The following is a 24,010-nucleotide window of genomic DNA, read 5'->3' on the forward strand; positions in this document are numbered from 1 at the left end:
AGAAGTAGAAAACACACACACACACACACACATGTGACGGCAGTGCACTTGATGGGAGCAGCAATCTAGCTCGGGTGGTGGGGTTAAGGATTAGGCATAGGGTGGGGAGGGGGTAGGATAGCAGGATAGTGATGAGGGAAGGTGTAGTGCTGCTTGCAGGAGAGTGCAGATACATGGTGGGGACAGGGTAGGGCTGTTGGGAGGGGGGCGGGGGCAGGAGAGGGGAGTAGAAATGGAGAGAAGCAGGGAAGGGGAAATTGCTACCAGGTACATTCACCAAATAGATCGCTGTGTAGTTTTGGAGTGTGTAATAAAACAGGTTATGCTGTGGTAAGTGTACTAACCAATCTTGGATCATATGAAATGATCGATTCCCAAGTCAAAGACTCAAAACCCAGAAATCCACTGCCATATAGCTATATGAAAATGTATAAACATCAACATATGTAAACACTTAATGTAATTACAATGATGATTACGGACTTCTTAAAAAGATAAGCAATGATAAACAACTATTTATACTTTATTTTTGAAATGTATGTTTCAAAGATGATTTTGCACGAACAGTTTGATATATGGTACTATTTTCTTTGTTATGTGTTGTTAGGGGTAAATCTTTGTCTTTGAGTAGTTAGTAGTATGTTTCTGAAGTGCGAGGAGGGACTACAAGTTATGTGTGTTATGTTAGCATTGTGGTTGATGTTAATTTGTATTGTAAAGTGAAATGACTGAAAATATATGTGTTCAACACCAGTTGTGTTCACATTATTTAACAAAAAGAAGCCAGCATCCTCTGGACCAGTGTAAAAAGTTACGTTTCAGAATGGACTACAAGCCTACAACTTAGAACACAGAACAAGAATAAAAGATGAATATTATGAAAATTGTTTATTCAGATTCTACCATTGCTACCTCTCCCTGCAGTGTGTCACTATCTCAGCATGCCAAATGCTATGAAAATGTAACCAGCTGTCCAAATTATTAATTTACTTCAAAATTAATAAACCAACTTCGGGCTACAAGGGGGCGGTGACGGTCAGAATACGGGGGCTCACCCACCATTTTCTAAAAGTGAAATATGAATACTGCGACGGGCTATTTTTCTTGTTGTTGCACATTAAAAGTGTAATTTTATGTGAAGGATTGGACATATACGAGCCACAGCTATGAAAGCCCTCTCAGGGGACACCGCCTTATAGTAGGCACCATCAGTGCCGGGCGGGAGGGTTTGCGTGCTTCGGTGAAGTCGAGAGCTATGCCGGCGGTAGCATAGCTACTGGCAGGGTCTCCCAAACCGGACTGGTCTCGACAGAGGAGCCAGACAAAGTGTGTCCCACAACATAGGGCAGGGAGGGCTCTAGAGGCGTAGTGAAGCCAGCTTCCCTGGAGGAGTAAACCTCATACAAATCCTGGTCCTCCAGGTTGGGGGTTGGGCATGGGGCTAATAACCCCATACTGTAAAAAAAAGAATATTACGGAAATTCAACAGAAGCCTCGGAAACTGGATGGAAAGCATGTATCACAACCCCGGCAAAGGAGACGGATAAAGGATCTAACAGTAGCATCATGGAATGTGAGGACACTGCTTCAGCCTGGAAAGATGAAAGAAATAGCCAATGAAATTTTAAAATTCAAATATGATATTGTAGGGCTACAGGAAATAAGATGGCAGGGGAATGGGCAGATAGATAAACCTGAGTACTCATTGGTGGACCAGAAGAAAGAACAGGCCAACTTGGAACAGGGTTTATAATAACTAGGGAAGTTAGGAAAAGCCTTCTAGAATTTGAACACATAAATGAAAGGATGTGCAGACTCAGACTAAAAGGTAAATTTAGGAATATATCAATAATTAATGCACATGCACCAACAGAGGAAAAAGAGGATATAATTAAAGAACAGTTCTACGAAGACTTGGAAAAAGTATACGGTGCAGTACCTAAATATGACCTGATGCTAGTAATAGGAGATTTTAATGCAAAAATAGGGAGGAATGAACATCTGTATGGAGTTTCTGGAAAATATTCACTACATGAAGAAAACAATGAGAATGGAGGCTTACTATGCCAATTCGCAGCAAGGAATAATATGATTATTAAAAGTACCTGCTTTCCACATAAAAGGATCCATCTGGGTACTTGGAAGTCTGCAGCCAATGGAGTAGTCAATCAGATTGATCATATTTTAGTGATTGCACGCCACTCCACGTCAGTTACGGATGTACGGAGCTGCAGAGGACCAAACTGTGATTCAGACCACTTTTTTATAAAATCAGTCTTGAGAGAGAAACTGTCACTAACAAATGGCAACAGAATGGGAAAGATGATGAAATGGAATACAGACAAACTGAACATCCCTGATGAAGTAAAAAAAATACCAAGTAACACTAAGCAGAAAGTTGAGCAATGAAGAGACCACAGTAGGAGTAGATGAAAGGTGGAACAGGTTTTAAAAAGCCATTAAGGATGCTGCAGAGGAAATAATAGGCATAAGAAGGAACAGAAGAACCCAGGAGTGGTTTGATGAAGATTGCATGTCAGCAATAGAGGAAAATAACAGGGCAAGAACAAAAATGCTACAGAGAGAAACCAGAAATAATGTGGAACAATATAGAGAATTAAGGAGAAGAGCTAACAGACTGTGCAAGAGAAAGAAAAGAGAGTGGAATAAGAAGAAATTTCAAGAACTAGAAGAACTAAAGGAACAGAATGAAATAAGAAAGTTCTATCATGCCATAGGCAAAATGAAGAATAGATTCCAACCAAAAACAATGGCCTGTTCCAGTAAAGATGGGAAAATGATAAGGGAGGAAGAACAGATAGTGAGCAGATGGGCAGAGTATTTCAAAGATACACTAAGCACCAGCCTAGAAGATGAAGAGACAGCTGCACAGGAGGGAAGAGTGGAGCTGGAAGTAGACAATGAAACCAATGAGGCAAGAAAACCAACACTACAAGAGGTCTCCCAGGCTGTGCACAAGTCAAAAAACAATCGAGCCCCTGGGGAAGACAGCATAATTGCTGAATTAATAAAAACTGGTGGTGAGGCTGTAATAAAGAAACTGCACACATTAATATCAGATATATATGGGAAACAGAAAGTATGCCAGATAATTGGAAAATTGGAATAATAGTCCCCATTTATAAGAAAGGGGACAGAACAGCATGTGAAAACTATAGAGGTGTAACACTCCTAAGTACAGCTTATAAGATCTTCACAAGTATATTAAATGAAAGGATATGGAAATGTGCAGAAGGCATACTAGGGGAATATCAGTGTGGCTTTCGACCGGGCAGAGGAACAACTGATCAAATATTTGTGATAAGGCAAATGATGGAAAAGTTCTATGAATATTATATAGATCTGCATTTCTTATTCATCAATTTCAAACAAGCCTTTGACAGCATAAATCGGCAAGAACTATACAGAGTACTGAAAGAAGTTGGTATATGTGCTAAATTAATAAGACTAATCAGAATGACAATGACAGAGACAAGAGCAAAAGTAAAGGTCCTTAGCAGAACAAGTGAAAGCTTTGACTTTAATAAAGGTGTGAAGCAAGGGGATAGTCTCTCCACTGTCCTATTCAACATTGCCCTGCATAGTGCAGTAAATAAAATCAACAAAAGAGGCACCATATTTATGAAAACTAGCCAGATATGTGCATACGCTGATGACATTGTTATAGTAGGAAGAAATACCAATACACTCCTAGAAACATACCGGGCAATGGAAACAGAAGCCTTAAAAATTAGCCTCATAGTAAATGTAACCAAAACAAAATATATGGTAATGTCACAATCTGAGGCCAGAAGAACCCCTAAAAACCTAAACATCAATGAGAAATGCTTCAATGGAGTGTCCTCTTTTAACTACTTGGGAGCCCTAATAACAAAACAGTATTGGAAAGGCTATAAGGGGAAGAATACAAGCAGGAAACAGAGCTTACTTTGCAAATATGCAGCTTTTCAAAAGTAGCCTTGTTACAAGAAAAACTAAATTGCTAATATATAATTCCCTAGTCTGCCCAGTTATCACATATGGCTCAGAGGTATGGACGTTGACAGAACACGATAAAAGTGCTCTAAGAAGCATTGAGCGGAAAATAATATGCAAAATCTATGGGCCATTAAGGGAGGAAGAAGGCTGGAGAACACGCTACAATGCTGAATTACAAGAGTTAATACAAGGCAGGGACATAGTAAAATTTGTTAAATCACAGTGAATACGATGGCTAGGACACTTGGAGAGAATGGCAGAGGATAGAATTCCAAAGAAAATGATGAAAGGTATGATCCATTCAGTTAGGCGAAAAGGGAGACCTAGAAGAAGATGGATCGATGAGGTAATAATGGATATCAGCAATATGGGAGTGGAAAAGAGCAGCAAATAACCAAGAAGTGTGGAGGAAGATTGTTGAAGAAGCCAAGGCTCACCAAGGGCTGTAGAGCTACTGAAGAAGAAGAAGAAGAAGAAGAAGAAGAAGAAGACAGCTATGAAACAGCAACAACAGTACCAAAAGAAGCTCGCAAAGAAGAAGAAAAGTTTGAAAAATAAAAAGTGAGGTGAACAATCAACAACGTCGACATCCAACAACAAAGTTAAGTACTGAAACAGTGGGGAGTAACAAAGATGTGGGAAACTTAAGTAATGTTGTGAAAAAAGAACAGAAAAATTTTATGGATGAAGCAGTAGAACAGAAAAAGGATGCTGATAAATCAAGTAAATTAGTAAAACAAATGATAATAATGACATAAGTTCCACGTTGCCATTGTTAATAAAAATGAGCAATGATAATAAGGATCAGTTAATAAAACTGAATAATGACCAGTTCATAAAAATTAATGAGCAACTTGAAAATCATAAAGAAGAAAAGTAAGAAAGAGTTCACAGAATTTTGTCATTGCATAGGAGTGTTATTTGATTGTATACATAAAAATACAGCTCAACTGGACAATATCAATCGAAAAATTGGTAGAATAGATGTTCAAGTAGAATCTGTTGAGTCTAAAATGAAAGAAATTGAACTTTAATTTAACACTGGAGTAAAAAATGTCAAAATGAGATCAGTGACAGCACGAGAGTCAGCTGGGACAAGGCTGGTGATAGACGGATGGATGAAAAACAGGACTGGCATCATGGGTTGATGACAGGGCCAGTGATGGTAGAACGGATGAGATAGCTGGCAGTGGCACCGACAGGATGGTCGACGACACAAGGACTGGCCTGGACAGAACCAAGGAAGGGAAAGAGTCAGCCAGGACAGGGGAGGCGACGTGCGGTCTGACGGCAAGGCTGATGTCACCACAGACAGACTTGATGACAACACTAGGGACTCCTGATAAGGATGGTCCAAAAGGAGTGACGCCAACAAGCTGTAACATGTTCAATGCTGACAAGACTGACACCAAAGATGAAACAGGCAGTATCTGATGGTGTCACAAAGACTGGACTGAGAGCAGCAGAACTGCTGCCGTAGAACTCTGAGAACAAGACACATAATGCAGCATGGCACAACAACAACCTTGTAAGCAACTGGACTGAATGGGGACTGGCTTGCCACACACAAAACTTATGGATGCCTGTCTCAACTCTATTCATGAACAAGCTCACTTAAATACTGTGAAAAAGACTATTCAACACTTACTAAAGATATGGCATGTGTATTTCTGGGCCAGATGCAACTAACACAATGAAAATGCACTCTTAACTGTTCCACTAACAAATCATAATCTAAGCTCTCCAGGCACAAGGTAGGGGAAAACTGGCAATATAAACAAAAATTTCTGCAACCACACCAGCAAGAAAACAAGCAATGTGTTGCATACATTTGATGCCATACACAATAAAATGCAACTGCAACTATTGACAGTCAATTAGGCAAAACCTGAGAGAGCTGAGTTATACCCTGTAACAACTTCCAGATTTGCTGCTCCTGCAAGAGAATGAATTGAGGCAATAGTTGCTCTGATGATGAGACAGACATTGTGATACACTTGAAAATGTGACCTGGGTGTGGGAACACTGCCAGCAAATGAAAGCTCAAATCTTGCAACACTGAAAACAACTCAGACCAGCAGCAGCACTGTTGTATACACATTAACGAAACACCTGAAATACGCAGAAAATACAACACCAACTAGGAAACTTTCTGCTTAGAATGAAAACCATATCCAAGTGTAAGTATTGTGAATGCGAAGAACACTGCCCACTGACTGAGGAAACAGAACATGCGGGAAAACACTACCCCCAACATAACTAACTAGCACACCATGAACAATGTAAAAACAAAACTGGCTCTGATAAACAAACCGATAAGTGGAAAAACTCTAAATGCAGATTGAATGAACACTAAAATACAATACCTGTGAGAGATGATAACATCAAAACACAGTTTTAACGTATCACCATTGAAGTATGGCAACAAGAGGAGACAGCGCAACACTAACAATGTACTGTAACAACACACATGCAGACAAACTCTGGTCAATAGTGTATGAAGTCAAAAGGAGGAGAAAACGACAACAATCCAATGGCACTAAAAAAAAAAAAAAATAAAAAAAAAAAAAAAAACCCTCATTGCCAATAAAGAACTCTGATTCTGAGAAGTGATCATAGATACTTTTAAAAGAAGAAGAACTTTATTGACAAGATGAAATTCAATTGCAATGTCCTTGGATGAATGTTCACACAACTACATACAACAGAAATATCTCTCATGTGACATGTCTGTGATGTGCCTACACAATGAACCCCAGAATTGTGAAGGCGATGGCATGAAGACTTGGGACATTATTGGACTGGTGCTGCTGGCGTGTGACAGCTGATGTGCTGCTGGTGTGGACCAGGACAAAATGGGCCAGGTCTGCCAATGTGGAGTATTGAGAAGAAACTGCTGGTACTGCCGATTTGTAGTACTGGAAGTGAACTTCTGCTACCGCTAACTTAAGGCGTAGGGCCTAACCAACTTAGCATGGTCCAGCAGTAGCCTAGTCAGGCACAGATGGATACCCAGATGGTGCTGCGAGGGCATGTGGTGTGGCATAGCAAAATAGTGCCCTGATGACAGCGCTCTCTGTTGTGATAAGCACGCTGCCTATTGGCAAGGTAGGTGCCCCCAGACACTGTGAATGTGACATAACTCTGTGGTAAACAGCCTGGGCCATACAAAGACAATATCTGTTTTGATGAAAGCTCTTCATCCACGTCCCTTTGGCAGTGTGGTGTGGGGAGGACACAACTACATCTACATCCATGTCCCTGCTCTGCAAACCACTGCACAGTGCATGGCAGAGGGTAAATCAAAAAACAGTAAACAGGCAGATACAACTCAATGATACTAGAAATTGTTTGTTTTAGGATTGACACAGCTCATATAAAAGACCTCATTCTTCTCTTTTCACCAAACATAGTATTTTCCTGAAAATGTAATATTTTACAAGCTAACTGTATTCAAAATTTTCATTTTCTAGAATTTTAAATTGATATTCTTCCTAAACCAGAACCACAGTTATGTAACAATGATTTTTATGTTTCCAAAAATATATACCTTTAATTAAATTATCAGTTAGTTTGTTAATTTGGGTGACCTTTGGAAACCCTTTCAGATTAAACTGTACCAATCATTTTTTAATTATATAGCTAGTAGTTAAGCAAACTTCACTGAAAATTGTATCTTTGTCTCTTTTAATTTTCCTGTCATTTGTGTTAATATCTAAAATGGAATTGCTTAGTATTGTACCAGTTTGTAACCTTCTTAATATGCATGTCTATAAATAAGCAGTGTGGCCAGTCAATTCACATTTGGCAGTCAAAATGCAAACATCTATGTGAGTCAATCAGTGTGCAGTAGGCTACATGTGCATGTGTATGCATGTCTGTCATAGTGAATCTCATAACATGTACATACTTCGAGAGCAAAGGAGGCCACACACCAAAAAGCAGTGACATTTTTAGATCTTTGAAAGGCACACACATAAAAGAAAGGAAACCTGTCAGCTTTTGGAGTAATGCTTTCTCAAGGTAGATTACAAATATATGCAGAAAACACACATACACACACAGACAAACTTGCACATGCATATATACACTTGCACGCTAGGAATGAGTAGGGAGGGACAGCAGGGGCATGGGATAGGCACGCAATGCACAGGTGTCAGGGCTGGTGGTGAATGTTGTACACTAAAGGTGATGTGGGGAAGTGAATTGGAGTGGGGAATAGTAGCACAGAGATGGACTAGGAAGCTGTGCAGGTTGGGTGGGCAATTTTTTATTCTCGAGTCAGAAAATACAAATTTACTGTAGCACATAGGGCACTGAAGCATGGGGCTTGTGGTTTGTCATTGTCCACAATAGAACACCACTTTAGGAGGGGTGGGAAGAATCTTGTGTAGAATGTCCCTCATTTCAGAACATGATGGTAGATAACCATAGTCGTGACAAAGGATATGGTTCAGTTGTTCCAGTCCGGGGTGGTATTGGGTGATAAGGGGGACACTCCTTTGTAGCTGATTCTTGTTGGTGGTGGGAGCATAGAAGGTGTGACTAGGTTTGGGGGTAGTACCTATCTGTGACGGCCTTTGTGAGATCGGGCCACCTGTGAAAGCAGCCAAGACATGTACCAGCTCTGTAGCAAACACTATACAGCATGTTATTTCAATATGACTACCAACCAGCTGTCCACTAGAATTAATAATCACACCAAACTGTTGTCAAGAACAAAGTTCACCACCCAGTGCCACAACACGCTCAATTTCAATGACTGCTTCACAATCCAGTCCCTCTGGATCCTTCCCACCCCCATTAGCTTCTATGAATTATGCAGGTGGAAATTATCCTTGCAACAGATCCTTCAGTCCTGTAACTATACTGGCATTGATCTCCAGTAACCCACTATCCAAAAACCCTCCACCCAACAGGTCCCCCCCCCCTCCATCCTATCACCCCCTCCTAATTTCCTTCCCAATGTGCACCACTCCCCACCAGCTCCGACATCTGTGCATCACATACCTACACCATACATCTGCCACCTCTTCCTCCCACATTCCTTGCCTGTAAACTGGCTGCCTCCCTCCAAGCTACTAGCCACCCATACCCAACCCCTCTTCCTGTCCCCTTCCTCTCTCTCCTTCCACCCACCCCACTGACACAACTCCCAAACCGATGGTCCACCTGCCAAAACGCAGCATCCAGCCGGTCCACGTAGAGGCATAGGCATATGTATGCACATGTGTGTGTGTGTGTGTGTGTGTGTGTGTGTGTGTGTGTGTGTGTGTGTGTGTGTGTCTTTTCTGTGCATATTTGTACTCTAGTTCAAAGACATTACAGTTGTTTTGTTGATTTCTGCCACTTGTGAACATTTTGAACATACATTCAGTTTGAGTAGTTTACTGAACTGCACTACGATATACCATAGATGCCCTGTAGTCAATGAATCTGATCATCAAACTAAACTGTGTGTCAATAAATGTGAAGAGAAATTAAAACTAAATTGTTTATCAATCATTTAATAACAGCTCACCACCATCATCAACCACAAGAAGAAGAATAAATTAGAAATTCTAGGAAACTTATGAGGCAGAGCCATACGAAGCACGTTGGTAAGTTACCAACTACATCACTGTCTAAGCAGATTTCTCTGGATTCAGCATGCCAGTTTTCTGGTAAAGGAAAATGTTTTGTTATATTGCTTTATTATATAAGTTAAAAAATGTAACATTCATCTAGTCAATTTATTTTGTTTGGAGCTATATAAAACAACATCAAAAAGAACAAAATGTAATTACCATAGGCAAAAAGTCCAAGGCCATGAAATTGGTCATTTTTCCATTCACCTTCATAGAATGTTCCATCGGCAAACCACATACGCCCATGGCCATGGCGTTTGTTGTCTAACCAAGCACCATCATAATAGCTCCCATCAGCATAATAACTTATTCCCTGACCCTGCAACCAGCAACTTAAGAGAGTTACTTTCATTAGTTAACTGTAATTATTACTCTGATTAGGTATGAGTACTGTGCTTTACATCCTTCAATCTGAAGGCAAAAATTCTTTCACTATTACTATTTTCACTACTTCTGCCACTGTTCCTGAAAGGATACTGGTTGTGCTCTTTAGAGGAACTATTCTGGCAGCATTTACCTCAGACAATTTAGGAAAATCACAGAAAACCTAAATCTGGATGGTGAACAAAGATCAGTTGTCCTCCCAAATGCGAGTTCAGTGTGCTAACCACTCCACCACCCTGCTTGGTAATAGAGAAAAGCAACAACACATAAATATAAAATATAAGATATACTAACAATCAATAATATTAGTTTGGTTATATTACTAACAAAGACTGTAAGGCATATTACTATTTTGTTTCATTTTCTTTTTGGGTCATCAGTCTTCTGACTGGTTTGATGTGGCCCACCAGGAAATCCTCTCTTGTATCAAACTCTTCACCTTAGAGTAGGTCATTTCCTGGGTGTATTACAATCTCTGTGTTTCTCTACAGTTTTTACCATCTGCAACTCCCTCTAGTACCATGGAAGTCATTGCCTGATGTCATAACAGATGTCCAATCATCCTGTCCCTTCTTCTTGTCAGTATTTTCCAAATATTCGTTTCCTCTCCAATTCTGTGCAGAACCCTCTCATTATTTACCTTATAAGCCCATCCAATTATCAACATTCATCTGTAGCACCACATTTCAGATGCTTCAATTATCTTCTGTTCTTGTTTTCTCACAATCCATATTTTACTACCATACAATACTGTTCTGATACTGAAACTTCCTGGCAGATTAAAACTGTGTGCCCGACCGAGACTCGAACTCGGGACCTTTGCCTTTTGCGGGCAAGTGCTCTACCATGTGAGCTACCAAAGCACGACTCACACCCAGTACTCACAGCTTTACTTCTGCCAGTACCTCGTCTCCTACCTTCCAAACTTTACAGAAGCTCTCCTGCGAACCTTGTAGAACTAGCATTCCTGAAAGAAAGGATATTGCGGAGACATGGCTTAGCCACAGCCTGGGGGATGTTTCCAGAATGAACATTTCACTCTGCAATGGAGTGTGCACTGATATGAAACTTCCTGGCAGATTAAAACTGTGTGCCCGACCAATACTCGAACTCGGGACCTTTGCCTTTCGCAGGCAAGTGCTCTACCATCTGAGCTACCGAAGCACGACTCACGCCCGGTACTCACAGCTTTACTTCTGCCAGTACCTCGTCTCCTACCTTCCAAACTTTACAGAAGCTCTCCTGCAAACTTTGCAGAACTAGCACTCCTGAAAGAAAGGATATTACGGAGACATGGCTTAGCCACAGCCTGGGGGATGTTTCCAGAATGAGATTTTCACTATGCAGCATAGTGTGCGCTGATATGAAACTTCCTGGCAGATTAAAACTATGTGCCTGACCGAGACTCGAACTCGGGACCTTTGTCTTTCGCGGGCAAGTGCTCTACCATCTGAATTACCTAAGCACGACTCACGCCCGGTACTCACAGCTTTACTTCTGCCAGTACCTCGTCTCCTACCTAAGCAAACTTTACAGAAGCTATCCTGCGAACCTTGCAGAACTAGCACTCCTGAAAGAAAGGATATTGCGGAGACATGGCTTAGCCACAGCCTGGGGGATGTTTCCAGGATGAGATTTTCACTCTGCAGCGGAGTGTGGGCTGATATGAAACTTCCTGGCAGATTAAAACTGTGTGCCCGACCGAGACTCGAACTCGGGACCTTTGCGTTTCACGGGCAAGTGCTCTACCATCGGAGCTACTGAAGCACGACTCACGCCCGGTACTCACAGCTTTACTTCTGCTAGTACCTCGTCACCTACCTTCCAAACATTACAAAAGCTCTCCTGCGAACCTTGCAGGACTAGCACTCCTGAAAGAAAGGATATGGCTAAGCCAGGTCTCCACAATGTACTTTCTTTCAGAAGTGCTACTTCTGCAAAGTTCGCAGGAGAGCTTTTGTAATGTTTGGAAGGTAGGAGACAAGGTACTGGCAGAAGTAAAGCTGTGAGTACCGGGCGTGAGTCATGCTTCGGTAGCTCAGATGATAGAGCACTTGCCCGCTAAAGGCAAAGGTCCCGAGTTCGAGTCTCGGTTTGGCACACAGTTTTAATCTGCCAGGAAGTTTCTCATCAGCGCACACTCTGCTGCAGAGTGAAAATCTCAATCTGGAAGCATCCCCCAGGCTGTGGCTAAGACATGTCTCCGCAATATCCTTTCTTTCAGGAGAGCTAGTTCTGCAAGGTTCGCAGGAGAGCTTCTGTAAAGTCTGGAAGGTAGGAGACAGGGTACTGGCAGAAGTAAAGCTGTGAGTACCAGGCGTGAGTCGTGCTTCGGTAGCTCAGATGGTAGAACACTTGCCCGCGAAAGGCAAAGGTCCCGAGTTCGAGTCTCGGTCAGGCACACAGTTCTAATCTGCCAAGAAGTTTCATATCAGCGCACTAGACTTGGCCACTGTTTCTATGTTTCGATACAGTGTATCGATACTGGAACTGTTTCAGTGTTTCAGAGCGGCTGTGGTTTACTGTTTCGAAACAGTGGTGTTTCATTCCACTCCTGTCTCGGATAACCGCACCAGATTCGATCTCGAGCCAGACACAGAAACTGTATTGTTGTTTCAAAATAAGGCTGTTTCTGTCCACCTGCACTTGGAACGGACTAATTGTATCGATCAGTGATGTTTCATTCCGCTCTGTGTCGTACGAGATTCGGGCTCGGCACAGATACTGAAACACAACATAACACTTCATGAAACACTTTCAAGTGTCGAAATCTTTTTAACAAGCAATAGCATGAAGCTTAAGATATCCGAAAATAAAGCTTCGTTTCTAGATGACTGTCCTATTACGAAATGTCGTAACATCTGCTTTCTAAACACTAACCGAACAATAAAACAACGTATACTATTCAGATTCAAAACAATAAATATGTGAAAATCATTCGATTGTATTACACTTTTTTTATAACATACACTTCTCTTTTCATTTACAGTAATCGTATTAAGAAACACAAGTAAGCCTACAACATTTTGAATAAAAAAAGGTGTAGAGTGACAGTTATTAGACAAATACATATATTTGATCTAGGTATAATTGCAAGAAATCTGTTTGACATATCACTGATATTGTAATTGTGAATGGGAAGGGCTGGGAAGCATGGCGACTTTATAGTAACGGTTCGAAACACCTTGAAAGACAAAATTTTTTCTGTTATATTTTGTTATTTATTCGAATTATTTGGCGTTTTTTGTGAGTCTATAGTCACTGTGCCTATTATCCACAATGATTCCCTTTGTGTACATGGAAATTAGCAGGATGGGTATATTACCCATACTAACGGAATAAGGGAATCCCAGTAGCATATCCGTTGTTTCTGCAGTTTGCTCCTATCTCCAGTTCCGTTCATGGTGGTTGTTCTGTCTTCAGCTGTGGCTGTCCTCAGCCAATTGAAAAGTATGAAAGTCACACGACACGAAAGCAGCGCATTTGCTGCAGGAAATACGAAACTGCCGAGACCCCCAAGTGATAGTTTCATACTTTCTGCGAAATGATTAGCACTCTCGCCCCTAATTTGTGTTTATATGGACATACTTATACAGCAGACATTCAAGATGATAAAATGTGTAGGTTTATTAGATTACAAAACACAAACTGTTTCACTGTTTCGAAACAGCGTATCGAAACATTACATTGTACTGTTTCATTTGTTTCGAAACAGTTAAGTGTTTCAGTTTGCCCATCTCTACAGCGCACACTCCGCTGCAGAGTGAAAATCTCATTCTGGAAACATCCCCCAGGCTGTGGCTAAGCCATGTCTCCGCAATATCCTTCCTTTCAGGAGTGCTAGTTCTGCAAGGTTTGCAGGAGAGCTTCTGTAAAGTTTAGAAGGTAGGAGACGAGGTACTGGCAGAAGTAAAGCTGTGAGTACCGGGCGTGAGTCATGCTTCGGTGGCTCTGATGGTAGAGCACTTGCCCGCGAAAGGCAAGGTCCGAGTTCGAGTCTTGGTCGGACACACAGTTTTAATCTGCCAGGAAGTTTCATATCAGCGCACACTCCGCTGCAGAGTGAAAATCTCATTCTGTTCTCATACTGTTCTCAAAATTTACATTCTCAGATATTTCTTCCTCATATTATGGTCTATGTTTGATACTAATAGACTTCTCTTGGCCAGGAATGCCCTTTTTGCCAGTGCTAGTCTGCTTTTCATGTCCTCCTTGTTCCATCTGTCAATGGGTTATTTTGCTGCCCAGGTAGCACAATTACATCACTTTATCTTTTTTAAGACCATCAATTCTGATGTTAAGTTACTTACTGTTCTCATTTTTGCTACTTTTCATTACTTTCATTTTTCTTTGATTTACTCTCAGTTCATATTCTGTGCTCAATAAATTGTTCAGTACATTCAGCAGATCCTGTCATTCTTTCTCACTTTCACAGTGGATAGCTATGTCACCAGTGAATCTTAACATCAATATCCTTTCACTCTTGAATTCTAATTCCAATTTCAAACCCTTCTTTTATTTCCATCATTGCTTCTTCAATGCATAGACTGTACACTATGGGTGACAGACCACATCCCTGTCCAACACCCTTTTTAAACTGAGCACTTCATTCTTTGTCTTCCAATCTTATTATTCCCTTTTGACTCTTATGCTTCTTGTATATTACCCACCTCTCCTTACAGCTTACCCCCATTTTCCCCATAATTCTGAACATCTTGTACCATTTGACATTGTTGAACGCTATTTCCAGGTGAACGAACCATATGAACATGTCTTGATTTTTCTTTAGTCTTGCTTCCAATATCAACCACATTGTCAGAACTGCCTTTCTGGTATCTTCACCTTTACTAAAGCCACAATGATCACCATCTAACACATCTTCAGTTTTCATTTGCATTCTTCTGTGTATTATTCTTGTCAGCAATTTGGATGCATGGACTATGCTGATTGTGCAATAAATATCTCACTTGTCAGCTCTTGCACTCTTTAGAATTGGGTGGATGATATTTTTCTGAAATTCAGATGGCATAGTGCCAAACTCATATATTCTAGACACCAACGTGAAGTCAGTTTGTTGCCATTTCTCCCAATGATTTTAGAAATTCTGATGGAATGTTTTCAATCGCTACTGCCTAATTTGATCTTAAGTCTTCCTAAGCTCTTTTAAATTCTGATTCTAATACTGGAACTCCTATCTCTTCTATGTCAACTCCTGTTCCTCCTTCTACACATCAGACACATCTTCTCCCTCACAGAGGCCTTCAATGTACTCTTTCCACCAATATGCTCCCTCTTCTGCATTTAAAAGTGGAATTCCCACTGCACTCTTAATGTTACAAACCTTGCTTTTCATTTCACTGAAGGTTGTTTTGACTTTGCTATATGCTGAGTCAGTCCTTCCAACAATTATGTCTTTTCCGATTTCTTCACATTTTTCATGCAGCCATTTTGCCTTAGCTTCCCTGCACTTCCTATTTATTTCATTCCTAAGTGACTTGTACTTCTGTATTCCTGAATTTCCCTGAACATTTTTGTACTTCATTCTTTCATCAATCAACTGAAGTATTTCTTCTATTACTCATGGTTCCTTCACAGTTACCTTCCATGTACCTATGTTTTCTTTCCCAACATCTGTGATTGTCCTTTTTAGAGATGCCCATTCCTCTTCAACTGAGCTGCCTACTGAACTATTCCTTATAACAGTATCTAGAGCCTTAGAGGACTTAAAGCTTCTCTCTTCATTCCTTAGTATATCTGCATCCCACTTCTTTGCAGACTGATTCTTCCTGGCTAATCTTTTCAACTTCAGCCTACTCTTATTTTACTACTATGTTGTGGTCTGATTCTATATCTGGTGCTGTGTATGCCTTAAATCCAATACCTGATTTCATAATCTCTGCCTGACCATGATGTAATCTAACTGAAACCTTCCCGTATCTTGTGGTCTTTTCCAAATATACCTCATCCTCTTGTTATTCTGGAACAGAATATTTGTTATTATTAGCTGAAATTTATTGCAGAACTCAATTAGTCTTTCTTCTCTCTCATTCCTAGTACAGATAACTGTAAGATGGCGCCGATAGGAAAGTGTAGTTACGATATTTCGTAATGATGTGGAATGTGTCAAATTTTCCAATACATAATTAAGTTAATTGAACAACATACTTAAGTTAATATAACAACTTTTTCATTTTTTGTGTCTTTTTATTTCTATTTTTTATTATTATTTTTTTTATTTATATCTAAAAATTCCTCTATGGAGTAGAAGGAGTTGTCATTCAGAAATTCTTTTAATTTCTTCTTAAATACTTGTTGGTTATCTGTCAAACTTTTGATACTATTTGGTAAGTGACCAAAGACTTTAGTGCCAGTATAATTCACCCCTTTCTGTGCCAAAGTTAAGATTTAATCTTGAATAGTGAAGATCATCCTTTCTCCTAGTATTGTAGTTATGCACACTGCTATTACTTTTGAACTGGGTTTGGTTGTTAATAACAAATTTCATAAGAGAGTATATATACTGAGAAGCTACTGTGAATATCCCTAGATCCTTAAATAAATGTCTGCAGGATGATCTTGGGTGGACTTCAGCTATTATTCTGATTACACGCTTTTGTGCAATAAATACTTTATTCCTTAGTGATGAATTACCCCAAAATATGATGCCATATGAAAGCAACGAGTGAAAATAGGCGTAGTAAGCTAATTTACTAAGATGTTTATCACCAAAATTTGCAATGACCCTTATTGCATAAGTAGCTGAACTCAAACGTTTCAGCAGATCATCAATGTGTTTCTTCCAATTTAATCTCTCATCAATGGACACACCTAAAAATTTGGAATATTCTACCTTAGCTATATGCTTCTGATTGAGGTCTATATTTATTAATGGCATCATACCATTCACTGTACGGAACTGTATATACTGTGTCTTATCAAAATTCAGTGAGAGTCCGTTTACAAGGAACCACTTAGTAATTTTCTGAAAGACAGTATTGACAATTTCATCAGTTAATTCTTGTTTGTCAGGTGTGATTACTATACTTGTATCATCAGCAAAGAGAACTAACTTTGCCTCTTCATGAATATAGAATGGCAAGACATTAATATATATTAAGAACAACAAAGGACCCAAGACTGACCCTTGTGGAACCCCATTCTTGATAGTTCCCCAGTTTGAGGAATGTGCTGATCTTTGCATATTATGAGAACTACTTATTTCAACTTTCTGCACTCTTCCAGTTAGGTACGAATTAAACCATTTGTGCACTGTCCCACTCGTGCCACAATACTTGAGCTTGTCTAGCAGAATTTCATGATTTACACAATCAAAAGCCTTTGAGAGATCACAAAAAATCCCAATGGGTGGTGTTCGGTTATTCAGATCATTCAAAATTTGATTGGTGAAAGCATATATGGCATTTTCTGTTGAAAAACCTTTCTGGAAACCAAACTGACATTTTGTTAGTACTTCATTGTTACAGATATGTGAAGCTACTCTTGAATACATTACTTCCTCAAAAATTTTGGATAAAGCTGTTAGAAGGGAGATTGGACGGTAATTGTTGACATCAGATCTATCCCCCTTTTTATGCAAAGGTAAAACAATAGCGTATTTCAGTCTATCAGGGAAAATGCCCTGTTCCAGAGAGCTACTACACAGGTGGCTGAGAATCTTACTTATCTGTTGAGAACAAGTTTTTAGTATTTTGCTGGAAATGCCATCAATTCCATGTGAGTTTTTGCTTTTAAGCAAGTTTATTATTTTCCTAATTTCAGGGGGAGAAGTGGGTGAGATTTCAATTGTATCAAATTGCATAGGTATGGCCTCTTCCATTAACAGCCTAGCATCTTCTAAAGAACACCTGGATCCTACTATATCCACAACATTTAGAAAATGATTATTAAAAATATTTTCCACTTCTGACTTTTTGTTCGTAAAGTTTTCATTCAATTTGATGGTAATACTGTCTTCCTGTGCTCTTGGTTGACCTGTTTCTCTTTTAATAATATTCCAAATTGTTTTAATTTTATTATCAGAGTTGCTGATTTCAGACATGATACACATACTTCTGGATTTTTTAATAACTTTTCTTAATATGACACAATAGTTTTTATAATGTTTGATAGTTTCTGGGTCACTACTCTTTCTTGCTGTCAGATACATTTCCCTTTTCCGGTTACAAGATATTTTTATACCCTTAGTAAGCCATGGTTTGTTACAAGGTTTCTTACAAGTATATTTAACTATTTTCTTGGGGAAGCAGTTTTCAAATGCATTTACAAAAATGTGATGAAATAAATTATATTTTAAATTGGCATCAGGTTCACGGTACACCTCATTCCGTCTAACTGCTGTAGGCTTTCCCTGAAATTTGCAATTGTTAAATCGTTGACTGAACGTACTACTTTGGAGGACTGTTTAGTATTGCTGAATGGAGCTATGTCATATACTGTAACTAGCTGTGCACCATGATCAGAGAGACCATTCTCAACAGGCTGAGCATTTATCTGGTTAAACTTATCTTGGTCTATAAAGAGGTTATCTATCAGTGAGCTGCTATCCTTTACCACCCGAGTAGGAAAATCAATAACGGGTGTCAAATTGAAAGAACCGAGTAATACTTCAAGGTCATTTTTCCTATTACCCTCTTTCAGAGAATCTACATTGAAGTCCCCACAAATAATAATTTGATTCCCCCTGTCTGACAGATAGCAGAATAAGGAGTCCAAATTTTTCAGAAATAGATGAAAATTTCCTGATGGGGACCTATATACAGTTACAATTATAAATGTGCCTTTATTTAATTTAAGCTCACAGGCACATGCTTCTATATGTTTCTCTACACAAAACTTTTTTGTTTCTATACTTTTTGCACAATGATAACTTTTGACATATATGGCAACTCCTCCTTTCTCCATATTTTCTCTCATTACATGTGCAGAGAGCTTATATCCACTTACATTTACCTTATCCATATCAGTAACAATGTGATGCTCAGACAGGCATAGTATATCTATTTCATCCTCAGCCCCGCATCTCGTGGTCGAGCAGTAGCGTTCTCGCTTCCCACACCCGGGTTTGATTCCCGGCGGGGTCAGGGATTTTCTCTGCCTCGTGATGGCTGGGTGTTGTGTGCTGTCCTTAGGTTAGTTAGGTTTAAGTAGTTCTAAGTTCTAGGGGACTGATGACCGTAGATGTTAAGTCCCATAGTGCTCAGAGCCATTTGAACCATTTCATCCTCAGCTTCTAAATCTTCTAAACAAACCAGAAGCTCATCTATTTTATTCTTTAAACTCCCAATATTTTGATGAAATATACTTACATTATTTTTAATTATACTTTTATGAGAACCTTTCCTTATTCTAACATTTGCAGTACTCTCCTGTCTGAGTTTCTCATTGTGCTTAGGCCTAGTTCCTATACCAGTGGTCACATGGTGTTCAGAGAGGCAGATTATGTCAACTGGGTTGGTTGACTTTAATTCATCAATGGAATTACCTAGGACTGAGATACAACTTGGTGGAGATAAAATTTCTGATGATTGGTGAAAATTTATAATTGACAGCTGTGATTGGTGATCCAATGTGCTAGAATTGTGCTGTTTAATTTCTTTCCTAAACTGAAGATTTGTTTCAATCCTGACCTCTCGTAGAACTTGACATCTTTCTGTCTTACCTATCCTAAAGAAGGTGCTGCTCCAACACCTGTAACCACTGGTATTTTACCATTCATGGCAGTGCCTCCCCCCCTTAAATTTCCTGCTATTACCCCAGCCAGTTTCCCCTTCCCTTTCCCGTTGAGATGTAGGCCGTGCCTGGTATAGTCCCACCTACTGAGAGAATCAACAGGAACCACACCAATATGAGCCCCCGCACCCGACCCAAGCAGCCGTTCCAACTCCAAATTAACTCTTCCAACAGAAGAGTTCAAATGAGGCCGCTCATGGCGTCTCAGGACAGATACAAATTCAACATTGGTGTGTCTCGATGCCGACGCAATCTTTACCAGGTCACACTCTATACTGTACCCAGGATCTCTGTCGATGCTGTTCACTTGCCCTCCCACAATAACCATGGTGTCTTCCCTGGTAAATCCTTTACAGAGTGAACCTAAATCCTCTGTCACCTGATCCAGACTAGCACTTGGTTTGAAAAAATTTGTGACCTGGTATTCTGGTCCTAATTCCTCCTGCAGAAGTTGGCCTACACCTCTGGCATGAGAACTGCCTAACAAAACTTTCTTCCTTTTCAATGGCTTTCCTACATTCTTTTTCAATTTCCTATTGAAAGTTTGTTGTGTCCTGTCTACACCTACCTCTGCTTGAGGCTCATCAGTTTCTAACTGAAGCAACAGGTCAAACTTATTTTTGACATTCACCACAATACTGTCAGACTTAGTTCTAGGCCTGTTCCTTCTGCTACCTGTTGCCACTTCCCACCTCTCTTTGCCCTTCTCCCTCCTTAACCTGTCCCAATCTTCCCTAGCCTGATCTAGCTCAGCCTGAAGGGCAGCAATTTTCCCCTCCTGTTCCACTATCTTCCTATCTCTGCTGCAAATCCTACATAACCACTGATGAGCCTGATCCACTTTCCCGACACCCACGCCACTGCAGTTCCCCCAGTGAAAAAAACTACTGCATCCATCACACCAAATCCCAGAACTAACAATTCTACGGCAGGTCAGGCACTTCTCACTCATGGCAAAAATAATACTTTAGCTAGAATAAATCAATTAAATTACCGAAAATAAAAAAGACGTTACAAGAATTAAGCCTATTCACAAATGTATATAAGCAAGTTTCTGATTTAAAATTCCACTGTTTTTATGAGATCTGTATTAAAACAATGAAGGTATACGCTATTTATTTTATATTTCACTCGATCGAATGAAAAAAAAGGACAATTAAACGAGATACTTTAACTTTGATTCTCCAAAAACGTTACGAGAATTAGGGCTATAAACAAATGTATATAAGCAAGTTTCTGATATAAAGTTACGCTGTTTTTCTGAAATCTGTATTAAAACAATGAAGTTATACGCTATTCATGGTAGTTTACTTATTTGTTACCGAGAAATTAGTTAAATTACCGTGAAACAAGAAACAACTAATGCATGTATTTTATTTGTTGTCGGCGTTAAACTAAATTATATTCCTGTTTAAATCACTTAACTTTCTGGAAATGGTTTCTGGCGTCACTTACTCGGCAGCCATCTTGGAACAGCCACCGCTTTTCTCTCGTTAAAAAAGCAAAAAATGAACAGTTCTTCGTGTAGAGAATGTAAAAAGCGTGTGATGAAGGGTATTCTGTGTATCAAATGCAGCTACTGGTTACACGAAAAGTGCACGAAAGTAAATCTAAAGTTCGTCAGCGAGGATTTACCGTGGACACGTCACGGTTGTTTACGTGACGAAACGGCCGATCCTGTAGCTGCAGTTGATACAAGAAACGAAATTATAAAGTTACTACAAAGTGACATTGAGGCATTAAAAACTGAACTTTCTTCCATCAAGAAAGAAAACGACACAGTAAGACAAGAAAAGAAGTCCTGTGTGTGTAAAAGCCATCAAACGGAAAAGCAAGAAGATCGCGAAAATACGAGTGACCGATCGGACTTTAAAAACAACATTTCAAGTGTTCCCGTTGATGTCTCGGTAAACTCAGTAAGCCAAAAACCGGAAGATAAATATAAATGGAAGGTGGTGACATACAGCAAAAGGAAAAACAAGGCGACAGATACGCAACAAAAGTAAAATGACTTTTTAATAATTGGCGATTCGCTGCTGAAGAATATAGCTGTCCCCAATTGCAAGATCTACGTACGACCTGGAATTAGAACGCAACTCGGTAAACATTTTAAAAATATGGTAAATTCAAGGCAAGCTACCACAGAACCAGATTCTGAAACCAGACATAATTATAAAGGGGTGTTTATACATATTGGAACGAATTCGTTAAGGAGCAGGAGTGAGGAAGAAATGGCAAACGAAACAAGAAACATGATTCGTTCTGCAAGAAATATGTATGCAGGATCTCGGCTGATACTTAGCGGAATTATAAACAGAAGGTCGGTGAGTGAAAAATTATCGCCAAAATAAACTGTGCTCTTAAAGAACAATGTGATCGTCTTGGGGCAATTTTTATAGACCCAAACAAATTCCTATATGAAAACTCACTAGCGAAGGATGGCTTGCATTTAAATAGACTGGGGTCTGTAACATTCAGCAGAATGTTTGCAGATGTCTGCAAAATCATTAGAAGCAAGGGAAAGTAATATGGCCTGAAGGGGGTGGAAAATCATGAACTCTACCTGGAAAAGGAAAATATAAGCACCATACAAAAATAGACGATACTAAAGAATTTGCCCCAGAATACAGCTCACAACATGTAAACCAACAAAAGAAAAATTACATAAAAGTACTTCATCAAAATATTCAGTATTTTGGAAACAAAAAATTAGAAGCAGAAGTACTCCTGAGTGAAGTAAGACCAGACATGTTATGCGTAAGTGAACATGGACTAACTGAAAGTAAAATACATAATGTTGCAATAAAGGACTACAAACTAGCTAGTTACTTCTGCAGATCTAAATATAAGGGTGGTGGCGTCTGTAAAACAGGTACTCGATCAAAGAATGTAAACAGTGAAGACGCTACATTGCCCATAGCTAGACTTTTGAAGTTACTGGTATAGTGACAGAGGATTTTAGTGTGTTTTGTGTGTACAGGTCACCATGTGGCAGTATTAGCACCTTTCTGAAAAAATTGCCAGCTTATTGAGAATGAATGTGAAGAGAAATCTTATTATATGTGGAGACTTCAACATTGACATGGGAAAAGACACAAAAATAAGACAGGATTTTTAAGAATTGTTAATACAGCATAACATGAAAGTAACAATAACTGCACCAACAAGAGTGACTTCACAAAGTGAGACAGTTATTGACAACATAATTACTAATATGTGTAACTATGAATCACATGTATTTCATACAGAAATATCTGATCATCATGGACAACTAATCAGCTTTTGCAGAAGTAATGACACAGCATCAGAACCAAAACAAACAACCAAAGAAATTAAGATCATCAGTGAACAAAATATCAACATCTTTAGAACAATGTTAAGTAAGGAAACCTGGAATGAAACCCTACAGGCCCAGAGTGTAAATGAAAAATATGATGCATTTATTTCCACAATTAAATACCATTTTAATGTAGCATTTCCCAAAGTAAATAGACAAGAAAGGCAACAAGTACAAAAACAGTGGATTACCAGTGAAATACTAGAACAGCAAAGGAAGCTTCAGGATGTGAGATGGATGGGCGAAGCTGAAAACTATAAAATGTTAAAAAAGAAGTATAGAAAAAAATACGAGAAGCCAAAGCAAGAGCAATTGACACCACCATAACGAACTCAAAAAACAAGGCAAAGGCAGATTGGAATGCAATCAATGCTGAAAGAAAGGAAAAAGATGGGTCAAACAAAGAAAAAGGTATTAAGTCAATTAAAATAGACAACACAGTGGTCACAGATGGTATGGAAATAGCAAACATACTGAATAATAACTATACCAGTGTAGTAGAAAACTTAAAATTGGAAAGAAATAGTCAAAAATAGAAGGGCATTAAGGTACCAAAAAGATCATGCAGTACTATGTTCTTAAGATCAGTCATGGAAGATGAATTGCGGAAAACCACACAGAAACTGAAGTCCAAGAAATCAGCTGGTGATGATGAAATATCAAATCATGTAATAAAGCTGTAAGTGAGTAGATAATAACACCACTGCTGAACATAGCAAACTGTTCTTTCAGAGATGCAATTTTTCCAGAATAACTGAAGATAACAAAGGTAGTGCCACTGTACAAAAATGGTATAAGGATGATCCCAACAAATACAGACCAGTTTCACTGATATCAAGTTCCTCAAAAATCCTAGAAATGCTTATATGTACCAGATTAGTCAACTATTTGGACAAACATAACATTCTCATAC

The 24,010-nt window shown here is 39.3% G+C and overlaps 1 protein-coding gene across 1 annotated transcript in view; it reads right to left on the reverse strand.

Annotated features, from left to right (window-relative positions):
• The window catches only part of LOC126090223 (MORN repeat-containing protein 3-like), a 58,379-nt gene that overhangs the window by 13,723 nt on the left and 20,646 nt on the right, over positions 1-24,010 (reverse strand). The window contains exon 3 of the mRNA XM_049906971.1: positions 9,786-9,945. Coding sequence (XP_049762928.1) covers positions 9,786-9,945 — 160 coding nt within the window. The remainder of the gene's footprint in view (positions 1-9,785; positions 9,946-24,010) is intronic.

The sequence above is a fragment of the Schistocerca cancellata genome, chromosome 1 (assembly GCF_023864275.1).
Source record: "Schistocerca cancellata isolate TAMUIC-IGC-003103 chromosome 1, iqSchCanc2.1, whole genome shotgun sequence".
NCBI classification, from domain to species: domain Eukaryota; kingdom Metazoa; phylum Arthropoda; class Insecta; order Orthoptera; family Acrididae; genus Schistocerca; species Schistocerca cancellata.